This window comes from Ischnura elegans (assembly GCF_921293095.1).
Source record: "Ischnura elegans chromosome 13 unlocalized genomic scaffold, ioIscEleg1.1 SUPER_13_unloc_2, whole genome shotgun sequence".
Taxonomy (NCBI): Eukaryota; Metazoa; Arthropoda; class Insecta; order Odonata; family Coenagrionidae; genus Ischnura; species Ischnura elegans.
The window spans coordinates 6,123,767-6,142,970 of record NW_025791658.1 but is presented as its reverse complement, the minus strand read 5'-3'; the positions used below and the strand labels follow the sequence as shown (position 1 = coordinate 6,142,970).

Below are 19,204 nucleotides of genomic sequence, written 5' to 3'. Positions count from 1 at the left end.
CAATACCCTTTCATGGAAAGATCACATTTTATACGTGTCAAATAAAGTTAATGCTGCCCTTCATCAACTAAAACTCCATGAAAAACTACTTCCTATCCATGTAAGAAAGCAGCTTGTCTCTACACTAATTTTTCCACACTTCGACTACTGTTGCCTGGTGTTTCACGACCTCACAGCCGAACTTGATATTAAGCTTCAACGCCTCATGAATTCCTCAGTAAGATTCATATACAACTTGAGAAAAGATGAACATATCACCCCCTATCTTATAAAACTCTCCTGGATGGACATTAAAACAAGAAGAAAGTTTAAATTGGCCTGCTTCATGTTTTCCCTCTTTAAAAATAACGAACCGCAATATATCATAGATTTCTATCCCAAGAGAACAACTTTACCAAATGTCATTACCAGAGCCGATTTGAATTATCTCCATGTATCACATTATAGGTCCACGACGTTTCAAAAATCATTTACAGTTGCCGCCTCTAAATTATGGAATAGCCTCCCCATAACACTTCTTCATCCCTACAAGTGTTCCGCAATAGACTATACTTGATGTTAGGCAGCTCATCCTGACTGGCTGCTTGTACGTTGCATAGACGTGTTTTGTGTGTTCTCTACTGATGTTTTTGTATACTTTTCCTACGCTTTATTTTGATTGATTTGAAAGTTGTTGTAAATGTTCATTTCTGTCGATTGTTTCAATTTATTGTATTTGACTGACCTTAAAATTTTGTTATGTGTTAATTTTTGTTAATTTGTTCAAGTTATTTTCTGCTGCACTTGTTTGACTTGAATCTTTTGTCCATGTTGGTTTCTGTTGATTGGTACAATTTATTTACTTCTGTTGTGTTTAAATTGTCTTGAAGTTTTTGTATAATCCCATTTATTGTTAACTGGTAATATTTTATTTGGTTAAATTTATTGCTGAGCTAAAATCTGGCTACATATAAATGTTCTAACAGATGTAAATCCGAGAATAATAAATTATATTATTATTATCATCTTCACCATAACTATCCTTTCATTGTACTGTAGGAAGCTTTTCACACGCATTCCGGCGCTCTTTCTGAGCATTATCCCAACCCCAGCATTACCATTCAGGGATCCTGTGTGTATAATCCTATAGCTTCCACTCCAAAAGTCTCCCTCCTCAGGCCATTTCATTTCGCTGATTCCTAGCACATCGATATTCTATCTTTCCATTTCTACTTTAAGGTTTTCTAGCTTACCGCAAGTCCTGAGTGATCTCACGTTCCATGTACCTATCCTCATAACTTTATCACAATTGACCGATGTACCCTCTCGGGTAGTCCCCGCCCGGAGATCCGAATGGGGGACTAGTTTACCTCCGGAATTTTTTACCTGAGAGAATTCCATCATGTCAGACAATTTAAAGTTGGAGTAGCTGCGCCTCCTCGGGATAATAATGTGGTGGTTTCCCCTTGCCTTCCACATCGCAGTACTACAGCCGTTAAAGTAAATGTTACCACGCCTGAAGTGCAATGAGTGTCGCTGTACTGACCATCGTGATCTCCACCTTCACTCATATGAAGAAGAGCTGCTGCCCTCTCCTCCGGGTGATGTGAGGCATAATTGTTGGCGGCCTCTCATCGCCAAGTCACGGTATCTTCACAGGTTTAGTGTATCATTTAGATGGCCTATCTCACCCATATAGACCCATACCACCTCGGATAACCGCCGCTTTTTGTCCACGACTGGTTATTCGACAAGTAAACTTGCTTATATCGCAGCTAACCTCTATATCTAGAGGTTGGCCCACCATCCGCAACCCGGTGGACGCACTCGGTGGCTTAAAGCTCAGCCGCAAGGAAATAACCCTTAAAGACCCTAAATTAGTTTACCAATCGTGAAACTGGGTACTCATCATCAGCTTATAACAATTGTAGTCCCAAACAATCGTTAACAAAGCCTCCATGTAACCATCCAGTGCCTCATAGTACCAAAATGCAAGGTGAAGTTCTTTGTCAGCAACAATGGGTTTCATGCCGCTTATGTTGACCCAAAAGCTCTATTATTGTAATTATATTGTACCTTATATAGAATTTTTTATCCTTAATACAATGTGCTTATTATTAAAATATTTTACATTCACAACGGGTTTCATTTGGTATAATTTGTAGTTGTAATATCGTATTACCTTCAATTTGGATTAATTATTTTTGTTCTTTTAATTCGTATTTGTATTAGTGTTGTGCATAGTAAATAAATTTTGGAAAAGGGTTGTTCTCCATGTATTCTCTACTTTCCAATTGAATGTGTTACATGTTTTATATTCTTCTGTGTTGGCCATGGTCTTAGAAAAAGTGATTTAGGTAGGTGTGGTTTATTAGCGATGTATGTATCACAACATTGCCAAATTGAAAACAAAAAAAAGAGATTTTTGGCAACTTCACTGGATGCAATATCACCTAAAGTAGGTAGTACCTTATTACCATGATGTATATGGGAGCTGTGCTTCCCAGTGGCGCAGCAAGGGGGGAGTTTTGGGGGTTCCCCCCCCCAGAGCTCAGAGAAATTTTTAATTTTAATCCATTTTACATAATTGGATTGGTAATACTAATAGAATAGTGTAAGGATTAATTAAATATCCCTCAGAAAGCCTTAAAACTCACCATTTTGAACCGTTTAAAATTCCACAATTTATTTATCTCGCACCTACGGCTTATCCTGGTGGGTTTTCCATACCCCCACACACCCCGGTATTACATAGTTGTACCTAACCCTCCCCCCAGCCTTAATTCCTAGCTGCGCCCCTGGCGCTTCCAATCTTCTTCCATGGTAGTATAACGGTACTACTATCAGATAAACGTGACCACAAATAGTGTATTCTTAATGTTTTCTAGTGTTTTTGTGTATATAGTATGTACTCGGAAATATTACCTCTTCCCTGTGAGTTTGAATTTTTTTAGTTTATTTATCTTATTATTGCTACTGTAGTTAACCCAATTTGTACTATCAGTTGCAGTAGCGGATACAGAAAACACTCAATGGGGGGATGCAAAAGATATCTTGAGTTGTCTTTACTTTTATCATAATAAAAAATAATCAAGTCACAGGCAGAGTAAAAGAAAATTTTTATTTTAGTACTTATACACATATATAAGACATTGCCATCTTATGATATAAAAAAGTCACGATAGTGGTTATGCAATGTTTGGCAATACGATCAGCGGACCCGCAAGGGGGGGTCGCGTCCCCCCCTTATGTATATCCGCCACTGATCAGTTGAGCGAATGAAGGATCTTTTCCGAAACTCTGTTTCGTCGGGTGCGCGAATCGAAAAACGACAAATTCTTACATTCGCAGGATTGACTGGTGTATTGCTGAGTTTAATTACATTAGTCTCAATATAGCTATTTTGAAAACTGTTTCTATCACTTTTCAAAGTAATTTCGGTATCTATTTTGTAAATGCTATGCTACCGTGCAGCAACCGAAGTTACGCGTAAATTTTGTTTCTGACCATATAATTAAAATCTCATTAAGAGAAATAGTTTTCTGCCAAAATCAACGCGAAAATAGTATACGCTTAGTGAAATATCCATTTCTTTTATCTAACGCAAGTCTTTCAGACATTGTTGGGCTGGCCTGTTCCACAGCTGTGCCTCTGGCGGTGAAAAACGCAACTATGCAACCTAGACACTAAAGCAATCTTTGCTTTCATCTTCTTGTATTAACATGTTTGTCGATGAGCATGAAAATATTCTGGTGTGATCGTGTGATTTATCTTTGAGTTTGTTGTGAGTTGTGTGCTTTTTTGTCCTTTTCCTTGATAAAACTTACGTTTTACATTTTCCGGATATCATCTAAATGAATGTATTTTCCTGTTGGGATTTGGAGGTTTCTCTGAGTGATAATGTTTTGATTTCGTTGACCATTGGATGAGTGATTGCAATTGAAAATTGCGATTGAAAGCATGAGTCTTACCACCGGGATTTTCGCGGATTCGTCAGAAATGAATTCGGAGGTTACTCTGTGCAGGCTTTGTATGAAGAGTAATCGGAATTATTACAACATATTCGCTTCAAATATAGCATGCCAAATAACTGTAGAGGATGCCCTACATGATTTAATCGGTTTAAGAGTAAGTGGCAAGTTACATTTTTTCGATTTTCTTTGTCATATTAATGAATCAATCGCGTGTTAGCAGCATATTTTCCTAGATAATTCCGTAATATATTGACGTATAGCATGTTTTCTATCCCAGGTTGCTCTGGGAGATGGCCTGCCCGTCTGTATTTGTGCAGTATGTTTCGAAAAGCTCTTGGAATTCAATGATTTCAAAAAGATTTGTTATGAATCGGACGCTGAACTGAGAAAAATTTCGTCGAGAAATTACTTCAAGGTGAGTGCTTTTCTATTTCCCATTTGTGCATGGTGAGTTTAGGAGAAGTATAAGTGTCAAAGGTTTTTTTTTTCGCTGGAGTGATAAATCTTGGAAGTTTTATTTGCTTTCTCAACATGGTATAATAAAAATCTAAATGATTCAATAAAGTAATTGATGTATCATTTGATGTCACATGTTGCCAAATGTAATGTTGTAAGACTGTATAAGGTTAATATTCACAAAATTGGTTTAAAAGCACTTCAATTAGACGTTAAAACTTAATTGATCAGGCTTGTGTGTAAATCAATGAGGTTAAGGGATGTGAAAGGCCATCGTTCATTGTTTACGGACCAGTGAAAAGTCCAATTTCTCTCAAATTGTGTTTTCCACTCCGTCAATCCTTGGCTAGGTGTTAGTCGGCTTGAGTTTGGTGTTTTATTGGCGACGACAGAAAACGTTTTGTGTATCGTATTACCATTTTTTTAGAAATCAATCACAGCACACAAAGTGGGACGTGTAACTTCATCAATGATCATTCGAAAAAGGCTCTCTGTTCACTAGGCTACCAAACTTCCGCACTTATATATACTAGCTTGGGTACTCATTGAGGTTTTACGTGGAATGAAATAAAGTAGGAGCATACTGAAATATATCCCTTCCCACATAGCAGAAATACCTCATTTCAAATGTTTCATTTCAAAAATTTCATCTCAAATCAGGCAGAGGGGTGTCAGGTGACCATCACCGATTTCTCTGAAATTTATATATGTGAAAGCAGTATCCTTTTGATGAATAATGATGACTTTATCTCAGCTCAGAACTGAACCGTTATAAAGCTACCATCCTTTGAACATTGCAGTCAGGCCTCAGAGTAAAAAATGAAAAGTCACATTTGAATGCTGATTACTAAGGAACCATGGCCCGTAAAGCAGTGGTTATTGTTTCATTTTGAAGAGAATTCATTTGTGCTCATTCTGGCATAACTTGCAAGTCATTTGAAGCAATAATTAACAAATGGGACTAGTTTAAACAATAAAAATTAGTCATTATTTAACAATTTATTACTAAAAAAAAGGCCACTTTTTATTTTCTTTAAAATTTCTCAGTGGGTAGTGTAAACGTTCTGCTTTCAATAAAAAAAATTAAAAAGGTAGTATTTTTATACTTTTTTTTAAGACATGTCAAAGTTAGGCATATTTTCGACTCTTTTACACCAAGGTTGCATACCTTCAAGGGGGAAAAAGTGAAGTTTAATTCTACTTAGCATTTATAACAGTGAAAATTTCATATGTGAATGATTGGTTACATCTATTGACTGAAAGCAAGTTCAATCTTGATTACTTCCATGGCATCCAATGTGTGCAAACACCCACTGCTACTGGCTGGAAACGGTGAATGTATACGTCTCCGAGACGTCTCGAATATCATTGCGGCAGCCAGAACCAAAATGATGTCACACGAACTTTTCCCAGCATTCAAACTTAGCCATCGCACCTCCGGGAGCTCGAAAGTTTTCACCTTTCATTTAATTAAAAAAAATAGAAATTGTCATTTAAAAATTCAAAAGCGTGAAATACGTACTCCAGGAGTAATAATCTTTCCATTTAGGAAATAAACAAAATAGGGACTACCCTACTGTGTCCTTAAGATCTTGCTGGGTCATTCCACGTCAAATCATCTAGAAATTTTCAAAATGACACCCACCGACTCGGATTTTGATGAAATTTTTGTCACTGGCTACTATCGCCTATTTGTTGACCCATGTAAAATATTTCCTCTCTCACTCTCATAGTTTGCAAGATGTGAGGAGTCGAAGTGTGAGATGTTTGCTCAGAAGTGGCGCTAGTGGGATTTCAGCCGGACTCATTTCACCTCTGTTTGAAATTAAGTTTTATGATCGAAGTGTATCATTTAAATAATTATATTCAACCCTTTAACTGCGCAAATAAGCTGAAATAGAGCTCCCCAGAGGCGCAAAAAAATAATATTTTTTATTTTTGCATAGTTTTATTAACCTTTTCCCTACTGTACACGTGTATATACGTGTGGACGTTTCCTGACACGGGAGACGACGGGCGTATATGTACGTGTGAGATTTTCCCGGCCAGGAGATCGAATGCCGTATATATACGTTTTCTAGCTCCCCCCCTTTTAGGACGGTCGTGGGTTTACGACGTCTTTGTCTCGGGACCCAACGCTTTGGGGTTTAGGATTAACCCTCGGAATCCGGGAGCAGGTACCCGGACCCTTCGTCTTTTAGAACCCCTCTCAGCGGTACGGGACAGCGGTCATTCAAATGTTTATAGAGTCAATTTTCGAAATAAATATTTGTTCATTTCTCAAGAAATATAAACTAAGAATTGAATTATTTGTCTTTCGAGCAGCGTTTACAATTTTTAAACGAAATTCTACGTTAAATATTAACTTATATCTCGAGTTATGCATAAACATCAACATGGAAATTGTTGCTGCGTTAAATGCGTTGATAATGGCCTTAGAACTTCGTTTAAAATTTGACAATGCTCAGATAAGAATGAGGAATTCAATTCAAAGTCTGTAATTTACGTGCAAGCAACAATTATCCATTTGCTAAATACATATAAGCAATACATAAGTTGACCGTGAACCAATGCCGCAGGTATGGTCGTAAACCCGGAAAGGAGGGAGCACAACTACTCTCGGAGTCCGAGATAATGCGAAGTCCCTGCGTGGAGGGGTCGAAAAAGGTTCAGTGAGACCCATCTTAACGAATGCCCTCCAAAAAATGCTCCGTATCACGAGAAAGAAGAGTCTCTTGGGGCTCAGTACTGCAGTCATGCCAAGACGAAAACTCCGCCGTCTCGAAAGGGTTAATTATAACTTTTTACTTAAGGAAAAAATGTTCCAAAAATATTTAGGGCAATAAAAATGAAAAGAGGTCTAAAAGATGTCCGCATGGCCTCTACTTGTCAAGGGAAGAACTTCTGAGCACACATGGACTCGGGGAGTAGAAGAATAGTTCAAATCGTCAATAGACGATGGGGGCAGTCTGCTAAGGTGATGGGAACAGGTTAAGGGCTAAATTAGTGTTTCCTATCTAGTTGGTAAGATTTAAATAATCCAGTTTCATCAAGATTAGGGGCAAGGTTTAGATTTTTAAATGACAGTATGTATTTTTCGCCATTAAATTGGAAGTGAAAATTTTCAAGCATGTTAAAACGCGACGGATAAGCATGAATGCTGGGAAAAGCCCACATGACGTCATTCTGGTTCCGGCTGCCGCCATGTGAGGTCACCTTGGTGCGAGAATATGTGCGCCGCTATGACGCAGGCTGCTTGCTGCCGAACATGGCGGTAGTGTAGAGTACCCTGCTAGCGGGTAGTGCTTGGCTTAAATAAGGATTATTAATACCCTATCACACGAAGGAACTGTCCGACCTTAGCCAGTTTTAATAGGTGATTATTAAGAGATGTTTCACTGAGCTCTGTGCCTCATGCATGCATTGGTAACCTCAGACGATGTAAAACTCCTATCTACTCGTATAGAAACTAGGTCCCTGTGATGTCACGTGGAGTGGCATCGCATGGGCGCCAATCTGGCCTTTTTTAATGAGGATAAAATTGACCATTAACATTCAGATTTAAATAATCCTGTTGTTATCAAGATTAGGAGCATTACTTATCTGTTGATTTTGGTGTGGGTTAGTTGGTTATCACTGTTATTTTCTCCCCAGAGTATCCAAGGAGATGGGGCATCTGTTGTAAAGGTGGAGTATCCTGACGAGACAAAGGACTGCATTCAAGACGTGACTGACGGTACTTCACAGCTCGAATGTTCAGTCCAACCAACTGAAATATACATTCCTGTGCCTAACTGCCAATCATCCGGAGACAATGTGTTGGTAAGTTTTCTTCTCGTGTGCATTAAAACCTGATTAGGGTCATTCCATGTGAAATCAACCAATATTTTGACCTAATGAAACCCACCGTCTCAGATTTCCATGAAACTTGCCATGGCCATACATTATGGTATGATTAGAGATTTTGTACAATTTTAGCCTCCAACTGTCATTTGTTTATGAAATTAAAGTGATTAAATATTTATATTAATGTGTATGTTATGGATGATTCAATACCTATATTTACATGGAGATGAGTATTGTTGTTGTTGTTGATCTTGCTAGTAAATTCAGTGGTATAAAATGGTGATCGATGCGAGAGATATCTTTTTTATTTACCGGCCATCAGTCACAACAGATATATGGACAATTAAAATTTGGGCATTACCCTTGAAGTGCTGCAATGTGCAACGCATGGCGATTTTTATTTTCATCCACAACTCCATTCCTGTATGATGAAAAGTCATGGTTTTTTATTCTAGAGCTAAGTAGTGCCTAATAATACCAAGCTTTTCATTGAATATTCACTGCATGAAGTAATTCAGCTGCAAAAAAATCTCGCTTGTACCATCTTTCATTGTCAGCATCCACAGGGAAAGGCCATGCGAATACAGACTCATGGTTCGGTTTAAAGTAATCATTAATGTATGAGCAAAGATCCTGATGAAAAAAATCATGAGTCCAGCATTCCTTTTAGTAAAAAAAATACTTATTCTTGGTCACAGGAAAAAATGGCATCTTTTTAACCCTCCGGAACTCGCGCTGAGCCTGACAGGCTCACATTGTTGATATTTTCTAAATAGTTCTTGACCAATTCTCAATAATGCGCTTAGATTTTCTCTACCTTTTCCTTACTCTTTTGGCTACGTTTTACATGCGCAGAGTATCCCGATCAACCGATTATAAGGTTGGAATATGATACTTTAGCTTCGTATGCACGCGGTGTGAGCCCCTCAGGCTCAACGCGAGTGCTCGTGTTACATTTTTGATTCTCACCCTTAGCCTATTCTTTTTCTCTGATTGCCTGTATATATACCCTATGTAGGCTGTTATCGATAACCTCTAACAATATACTCCTAGTAAAGGTTCTTTTTCTGCCAAATCGGCTTGATATTTTGAAAGTCACAACTATTTACATGTGAGTATGTCTGAGAAGCCATTGTTGCTCTTCCTACTGTAATTACAAGCGCGCTATAGTTGACGCAAAGTAAGCTGCTTGTATAGATTTCACACAATGTTATTAGTTACGGTTCGTTTTAATTACACCTCTTTTCGAAAAGTGTATTCACTTCGCCACTCGGCGGCCATGAAATTCGGAGGACACGGTCATTCGGACTAGAGAGTGCACAGATATTGGAGGTGCTCTTCTCGCTAAACTTTCAACTGCGCCAGTTCCGCCACAAAACCGTGAGTATTCTATTTCAGCATGCTGGCAGTGATTTTTTGCTTGCCTAAATTATAGAAAATGCAAAGAATAAGAGTAAAGAAGATAAAAAAATGTATAGGATAGCTGCAATTCATGATATATTTGAAAATTTGACAGTCAATCGTAGAAGTTCTTACATTATTGGTGAATACACAACCATTTATGAGAAAATTGTGAATTTTCGAGGTCTTTTCGCATTCCAGCAATAAATCCCAAGTATGCCCAACAAGTACGGGATAAAAAACTTTGCTTTGCTAGGTAGATGCTAGAATATTTTATATTTAGAACTTTGAAGTGTATGCTGGTAAAACACCTGATAAATCATTTTCGGTCAACAACAGCCCTTCTGATATCGTGAAGAGTTTACGAGGTGTGTTCAAAAAATATCGCGACTTTTGTGTTTTTTCAAAAATAATTTATTTATTCATGAATATCTATGAGTTCTTGCCACAGGGTAGAACGGTCAATAAGGAATATTACCTGCAAGTTATGCGCAATTTGCGCGAAGCAATCCGCCAGAAACGCCCGGATTTGTGGAAGAAGAAAAATTGGCTTTTGCACCACGATAACGCCCCTGCTCACACATCGTTGCTTGTGCGCGACTTTTTGGCCAAAAACAACACACTAATGATGCCGCAGCCACCGTATTCCCCAGATCTGGCCCCCTGTGACTTTTTCTTGTTCCCTAAACTGAAGAGACCCATGAAAGGACGACGTTACGCTACGATTGACGAGATAAAGACGGCATCGAAGGAGGAGCTGAACAAGATAAAAAAAAATGATTTTTTGAAGTGCTTCGAAGATTGGAAAAACCGTTGGCACAAGTGTATAATATCTCATGGGGATTACTTTGAAGGGGACAAAATAGATATTCATGAATAAATAAATAATTTTTGAAAAAACACAAAAGTCGCGATATTTTTTGAACACACCTCATATGCTCCCCATCAGCAGTACTGGTAAAAATATTTTGATTGACAATTTATTTGCCAGTTTTTGTTTAGTAAATGAACTCTTGAAATTCCGACTTGCCGTGATTGGAACAATTCGGAAAAACAAGCGGAAATTGCCTACTTTTTTTCGTTGAAACAAAAAAAATAAGAAATCCAGTTCATTTGATTTCTGCAAGACCTGTTTTTTTGCATCATACATTCCAAGAAAGAATAAATTTGTGTTTATGATATCAACCATGAACTATAACAAAAAAATGATTGATGTAGTGGAGATGAAAGAAAGCCAGAAATGATACCTTTTTTATGACATGACAAAATCGGGAGTAGATAGGTACATTAGATCAGTTATGCACGGCATGCAATGTATCAAATAATGCACGGCGTTGTCCTATGCCAAATATTTACGTAATGCTAAATATTGCTGTGGTAAATTCCTACATTTTTTACCTTGGAAACAAAAACTTAGAAGCGAAATCTTGGAGAGCGCTATTTATGCAATTGTTAGCTGGGCTCGTAGATGAACACGCGTAAAGAAGGGGAACCATAAAATCGCTCCCCAAAGAGTTAGGGCTAATTATATGACGAGCCTATCAAAACTAACAGAATAGATTAACCAAAGGCAACTAAAAAACAGAGAACCCAAAGTTCATTGAAATTTGAAAAATGTCTGCAGACAGTGGATACACGAAAAATATATTTACCGGGTATGTCTGCGAAAATAGTGGAAAGTGTATTTGTCTCGAGCATACACATTTATTATATGGTGCATACTTGCAGAATAATGATCATAGCTAATTTTGCCTTATAATATTCATTCTGTCCTAATATCAACACTGTTTAGTGGTTTTACGAGTCAATAAAGCAATAACATGTAATGGTAATTTATCTTATATCACACTCGATATGAAGAAATAATTACATATTTTATCAGACGTAAATGGACTTGATTTTCATGAATTGGACCATTTCAGCATTATTAGTTAGATTTAAACGAAAGAAGAGTAAAAATAATCGACTTTAACATGCGAGGACTTGAAAAAGAAAATTGAGCCTGACAGGCTCAGCGCGAGTACTCGCGTTCCAAAAAGGGGCGCGAGTCCTGCAGGGTTAAAGGCACGTAGAAATTACATGATGTAGGGGAGAGCTTTTACTTAACACGTTCAGGGCGGCATGACCCACCGGTGGGTCATGGCTGGTCTATCCCCGTGGGCGGCATGACCCACCGGTGGGTCATGCGTTTTTAAGCTCTATGGGCGGCATGACCCACCGGTGGTCACGTTTCCCATGCAAATTAAAGGAGCTTCGGGCCACGTGCGCCCATGAGGACGGAGTTATTACGTTCTTCATCGCCCATGAAGGTGTTTTTAGTAAACTTTTTACTGATGCCAAACCGAACTTTTTGCCTAGAGAAAGGTAGCAAGTGAAATGACGAACAATCATGTAAAGATTCAGTATTTGATGTTGTGTTTGCATTTGTGCGTGAAATATTTTCAATTTTAGGTTAACTAATCGGAAAGATATTCAAATGAACTCGATCATCGGTAATCAACTTCCATAATTTTATGAAATACGTAATTGTTGCATTGCGGGTTGCCTATCCGTAGATTACAGGGGTTTAAAAAAATGTAGTTGTGTTGCGTACGAAGTTCTCAATCATATCAATTCCGCAGGCAGTTTTATGAAGTTTATTCAGTAATAAAAGAAAGTAAAGAATATTGCAGTCATATTGAAGGTAGACGAGAGCTACATATAGTTGATTCGTTATTGAGCCATTATTTTCTATGACACGGCAATCTCTAGACGTAAATTTTATGTTTTGCATCGTCTATCAAAAGCATATCGAAATATAAATCAAGTTGGTTTGGCTTTATTCACATTTTACGACGAAGATAGGTTAACTTAAATATTCCTACTATTTACGTGGCATTATGCATCGCTAGAAATGCTTTTTTCGTTTTCAATAAGACTGTAAGATGGCCCTACAAGAAGGACGATTACCTTCCTTGATTACACGTCGCAATACTACTCTCACCGTTTCAATTACATGGCTTTCGCATATCGAAGATGTTCCACTTTCGTAGATATTTAGAGGGTAGCACTTACCGGAAAAATTATTTAGATCGAAAACAAAAATGGAGAAAACATTTCAAAACTATAATAAATGTCATTTTCAGTTTGGATATCCTAATTGGGTCAATGGAAACAATTTTCTAAATGGAGAATACAAATGAGCACAACGAAAACTTGCCGAATCTCAAATATAATTTCAAACTATTTTCAATACAATCACTCATATTTTCAATATATTCACTTATTTTCTTTGACAATGTCAATGGTGAATTTTGTTGAAACAATCCAAGCACATTGTAGGGTGTCCATCACATTCCTCACAAACTGTGTTCACTTTTTTTCCCTCTTGCTTGCCTCTTTCGTTCCCTTTTTTTTACGTATTCTCTCGTAACAATTGAGGCATCTCTTCCTATTTATCCTTGCAGTACCTTCATATTTACTTAGGTTGTGCAAGGACTTCCTCTTCGATGCTGGAACACCTCCCCCAGCCACATCGCTAAAGATGACATCTTCTTACGATAATCCATCAATAACTTTCTCTCGAAAATTCAGCATTTCCATTTTTTTTATTTTGGCCATAATTATTATATAAAACCCATGAAGTCACCATGCATGTCCCAAGAAGCAGTTCTAATGCCAGTTTCTTATACCACTTGAGAGATCGTCTGATGCAACTACAATAAGCAGACACTTGGTCGGAAATGTCTACCCCCTTTTTCGCGCTATTGTAGACTATGATGGCTTTTGGTTTCATTATTACCCCTCGCTTAGATTTCGACGTGGTTGGTTGCAAAATCTCACCAAGGTCGGGGTTAGAGGATATCATCATAAGTGGTCTTTTGTCCTGCCATTTCATCATTCTAACACCTTTTCCATTTTGCCTTGCAATAATTTCCCCCTTTTCAACTTTTTTTGACGAAACTCTGGTGGATTACCTTTCCGATTCGCCCGCAGTGTGCCACAAACATAGGTCTCCCTACCCAAAAGGTCTTCAGCTAGGCCCACACTAGTATAAAAATTATCAATGTACAATGTCCGCCCAGCATCCAAAAGTCCCTCCATCAGTTGCAGTACAACTTTGTGTCCATGTCCAACCTTCCCCCTCGTGTTTGACACTTCACTTTTCCCAGAGTACACTTGCAAATTATGCGTGAATGAGTCAGGGCTACACAGTTTGTAGCATTTTATTCCATATTTATGAGCCTTTCCAGGCAGGTACTGCCTAAAATGTAACCGACCTCTCTAAGGTACCATCTGTACCATTTGTGCAGTTTCCCCATTCATCGGAGCTTGATAACGCTACATGCTCTTCCTCTTCGGGTAAATCTTCTCCAATTTCGTCCTCTGAATATGAAGATTCACTGTCTTCTTCGAAATCGGATGGAATGTATGAATCATCGGAGTCAGAACTAAATTGAGATGCATCTGAGTCAGCCATCTCCTCTAATTTTTCTTTGCCACTAATAACACAAAAATCACTGCTCCACAAAAAGACAAGGAAAATGGACTCGTATATCCAGTGGCACTCGTTTATTAGCCAAGACTGAAAATTCTTCTCTCACTGCAAGGAAAATTTTGTCACCATTGTACATGTAAGGCCCTCCGCTCAGCTCGACTAATTTGAAACTCGACGTGTGTATTGCATTGTTGTGACAAGGCCACTATGTGAGAAGCGATGCCGCACAAGATTAGTCAAAAATGAAACTGTCGGGGGATTAGCCTCCTAAGGGTTACTTGCAACACCCAATTGTGGGTAAGCTTACGATAATAACTGCACCCACGAATGGGTCTGCCTGCAATAAAATTGTAAGCAAAGCTTCACCTATGCCAATAATAATTTGGTTTCTTATCCGCAGACTATGGAAATAATAGATTCAAAGGTTCCGCCCCAACCACCACCCCTCTCCTAGGAGGCATGAGGGTGGGTGCGGAATATCCTCAGCCCTAGCCTTTTCTAAGCGCGGGACAAGTGCGGTTAGGCCCGTCTTGAGTCTTTACAAAATCCCATGGAACGTCCACCCCGAAAGGCGAGAGAAGGGGAAAGCTATTGTTTCGTATAGGGTGCTACTGACTGAGCGGTCGGTCGCCAGCGTCACAAAGGTAGAGGTTTTCCCGGTTCTTTTGTGGATAATCATTTTCGCGACTTTCTGAAAGCGTAGAACCTCTAACAATGACAGTAGGAACGAGATGTATGATTTCCTCCCGATGTATTTTGTTCCCAAAGCAATAAAACCAAAGCAAGGCATCATAGCGAAATAGAAAGAGTGTAATGAAGGCTCAGAAGATAAATTCGAAACAGTTGCAAAAAAACTATGAAATATCGAATTTTTTCCGATACTTGTAACTAAATACTTTCATTCTGGGCTTATAAGAAGAGTAAATAAATTATTTCATCGTTTTCATATCTAAAAGCACGACTTATTTAACATTTTGAAGGTATTTACGTGACAGTAAATAAATATCGAAGAAAATAAAACGTGTAATACGTTGTTGCATATGCAAAAGGGGATTAATTAATAGCTAAATATTGCATTCTGGGCTGATAATAAGAGTAAGTGGATAAATTATTTCATCGTTTCCATTTTGTACATTTTGAAAGTATTTTAGGTGACAATAAATAAATACAGAAGAAAATAAAACGTGTAATTCGTGGTTGCATACGCAAAAGGGGATTAATTAATTACTAAATATCGGTGCATAGGTTTTCCAAAATTTATTGCAATTCATCATTTTCAACTATACCAAAGAAGTGTGCATTAATTTTAACATGATTGGATCGATTTAATTTTTATGAAAATTGACGCCCACGGGGAGGAAACGGCTAATTTCACGATAGCCGCGAACGTGTTAAACAAAATTGATTGATGATTGTATTGAAACAATTATTATCTCGCTATAGTGTGCGCTAGGGTGGGCCGAAAAAAGGTTTTTTTTCTGATCAAAGGGTCTAGCAGGTTGAGATGGTGAAAAGTGCCCCCCGATATTTTGAGAAATAAAAAATATACACTTAAAGTGCATCCAAAATTATGTATATTCCCAAAAGTTTCAGGCCTCAAAAATGGAAAAAAAACCCAGAATAAATTGAAACACGATTTTTAGTTTTTTTAACCATATCTCCAGTTTTTATTTTTATGAAATCGTTTTCTTGATTTTAAATTGTGTATACTATTATAGTCTATCTTCCTGATTTTTTTTCAAAATTTTTGAACGGAAAACGAAACTTTTACATAAGTTTGAAATTTTCAAAAATAAAATTAAAAATTTTAGGAAACAATAGACATGCCGAAAAAAATATATGTTGTTACCCCTATCTTAAATTATAATCCTAATGTTTTTTCAGATTTTTAAAACTTGTGAAACCGGGTCAAAAACACGAATAACTGCTTTCTGCCATTTGCATCTATGTATTCCAGGAGGATATTTGATTTTATTGTTGAGAGCAATTATTGTTGATCAGTTTCTAATATTATTGTATGCTTATAGTGTATAAAAATGAAATTTGAAGTTTATTTGACAAAATGTATGGTTCAAATAATGTCTATGAATTAACAACAAAATTAGAGTATAGACCACCCGCACAACACAACTCATTTTGGCCTACGTATCTAAAATTACATTTTGGGGGCTAAATAGCTGGTAAAATAATATTTATTTCGATTGAATTTATTTTTTTAGCAAATAAGTCATAGTAGTAAATAATCCCTCATAAAGTAATAATAAGGTTTACCTTGCGCTTTGATTCTTGCGCTTTCGAAGTCCACATTGTGTGTTGGTCCTTCCCATACGTGCTCGGCGATGGCGGATAACCGAAACTGTCTATTTTTGGTGGCCCTTAGGTGTTCTTTCATTCTGATTATCTGAATCTTCGCTAGAGAAAAACATTACTTTCCACGACTCATACGAGAGGCAATAGAAATCGCGAAAACATCCACTTTCAACAGGGAGGACAGCTATTCGCTCTCAAACACATGGAAGAGACTCTTACCCACGGACCAATCAGAATGCACCTAGCCCAAACCAAGGCCTATATAAGACGGGCAAAAAACCTGCATCCGATACTTCGTACCTGAAGACGCTAGCTGCAACGCCGGCGAAACTGTCGTCTTGAAGATGAATCGACGCGGAGGTCAACCCGGAAACCTTGCTACGCATGCAGCTAATGTTAATTTTTTAACCTGGTAATGATACATTTAAATACGATTTTAAATGTTTTATTGCACTAAAGAAAATATTGCGAGTATTACCAATATTTCCAGCACAAGTGTTGCTTCCAGTGATGGTAAATGCGACTGAGCGATATGATATCCTCTGGAAAAGATTTTATAATGCTAAACATTAGTTTATAAATGAAAAGAAAAATTTGTATAAACGAAGAATTATTGCAATGAAACATACTGTTTTACAAATCAGAAATTGACTAGCATAATTAGAATTAATTACCTTTCTTGCCTCTCCTCAGTGTCCACGTCAAGTTTGGTTTCCCATTTGGATGGAATCTAGAACTGGCTACACTGTTATAAAAGTTATCCATATAAAAGGATTGGCCTCAGTCAAAATGATCCTCCGTCATTTGTTTACCATCTTCTCCGAATGCCCTTTTCCAGACACTTCTGAGTTGGAGGACCTGCAGCGCCAAACCCTTTGCTTCCGTCAACATATACAACTTTATTGCGTACCTGTAGTGCTTTCCCCTCATATGTTCAATACATCCCAGCCTAGCTCTCCATGGAACCTCTTCCAAACTTAGGTCACGTGAGGGGGTCACTGCATTGTCCATTGTTTCCTTGAATGCGCCTATAACGGGGCTAATTTTGAATAATCAGTCTGTCAGAGGAGTGTTAGAGTCAGAGAACGTAGATAGGTTCTCGTTGATTTGAAGGGCTTGGAGAATTGACATGAATTGATCGCGCGACTTCTCCCTCCTGAAGCAATGCAAGTCGTATAAAGGATGAGCTTTTCAATAATCGGAGATACTGGAAATTTTGATAATTCTTGTATGAAAAATAAGGCCAAAAAGTGGGGAAATTCTTCTATGGTTAAATATTTCTATCTAGTAAATTTCCTTCAGGACACGCATTACCCATTTTATATCCTCGGATATATGTATCCTCGGGCCGGATCAGTTACTCTGAGTTTAGTGGCAAATTTTGATTTCGGAGCTTTCCGCACGGCAAACGGGGGAAGAGTGGTGACTGACCCTCTCCCATACCCTAACACTGGTGGCTGGCGCTCAGGGTGGAATATAACGCAAAAGGGAATCATGACATAACCTTTACGTCATCAGCCACTCTGCAGCGGCTGCCATAACGTAGACGTTACGTCATGAGCACGGAACGTGTGAAGCTACCGAGGCGTCATTCTTCCCTGTGGATATTTGTGGACACTACCGGACTAGGTGTTGCTGAACTGCTGAGCATATGATGCCACAAGTTCGAATCCCGGTCAAGGCGGATGATTTTCTTCTCTGTGGATCTTTCGCACGATTGTGCATTGCGGGTGACTCCCGTAAAAGTTATCACCATGGCTAGTCCTGGTATACTTTAAACTAGTCTAGAGCGAACACCTCTTTGTGTTCTGTGTCCGGGCCTGCTCTCCGGCTGTGGCGCTGTGCGCACGATTTGGACTGCTTGTGGCATCATATGCTCAGCAGTCCGGCTACATCTTGTCCAGTAGTGTCCGAAAATATCCACAGGGAAGAATGACACCTCGGTAGCTTAACTGGCTGAAGCACTCAACCGGAAATCAGGGGATATGGGTTGGAATCCCGGTCAAGGCGAATGATTTTTTCTCTGTGGATCTTTCGCACAATTGTGCATTGCGGGTGACTCCCGTATAAGTTATCACCGTGGCTAGTCCCGGTATACTTTGAACTAGTCAAGAGCGAACACCTCTTTGTGTTCTATGTCCGGGCCTGCTCTCCGGCTGTGGCACTGTGCGCACGATTGGACTGCTTGTGGCATCATATGCTCAGCAGTCCGGCTACATCTTGTCCAGTAGTGTCCGAAAATATCCACAGGGAAGAATGACGCCTCAGTAGCTTAACTGGCTAAAGCACTCGACCGAAAATCGAGGGATCGGGGTTTGAATCCCGGTCAAGGCGAATGATTTCTTCCCTGTGGATCTTTCGCACGATTGTGCATTGCGGGTGACTCCCGTATAAGTTATCACCGTGGCTAGTCCCGGTATACTTTAACTTTTTCTCATTTCTCTATTCACTAGGCAGCGTAGACCCTTGGTGCTTGCGCAGAAAACTCCCGATTATCCCGGCTAATGATGGGGAGGGATGGCACGAATAAACGGAAAACATATCGTACAAACTTTCACTTTAATTTCAATTAATTTACGTAAATCAAAAAATGTACTATTATTTATGAACATTGTCTGTTATTTTAGATAGATTTTTTTCTTCCCAACCGAGATTTTTTTAGTGGCGATTACGTGATTTTACTCTATTCCTACTGTGTAAGATTTTACACTTTCCCAGTGAACAGAATATTTAAACTTTTCTCGGGGTTCTGCGTGGGTAA

General features: G+C 38.5%; 1 protein-coding gene across 2 annotated transcripts in view; it reads left to right on the top strand.

Annotated features, from left to right (window-relative positions):
* Window positions 1-3,708: 3,708 nt before the first annotated feature.
* LOC124172708 (endothelial zinc finger protein induced by tumor necrosis factor alpha-like) overlaps window positions 3,709-19,204 on the top strand; it is a 122,492-nt gene continuing 106,996 nt past the window's right edge. For both annotated transcript variants that reach the window (XM_046552177.1, XM_046552176.1), the window contains exons 1-3: window positions 3,709-4,107; window positions 4,231-4,368; window positions 8,064-8,231. In XM_046552177.1, coding sequence (XP_046408133.1) covers window positions 3,940-4,107; window positions 4,231-4,368; window positions 8,064-8,231 — 474 coding nt within the window. In that variant the 5' untranslated portion in view covers window positions 3,709-3,939. The remainder of the gene's footprint in view (window positions 4,108-4,230; window positions 4,369-8,063; window positions 8,232-19,204) is intronic.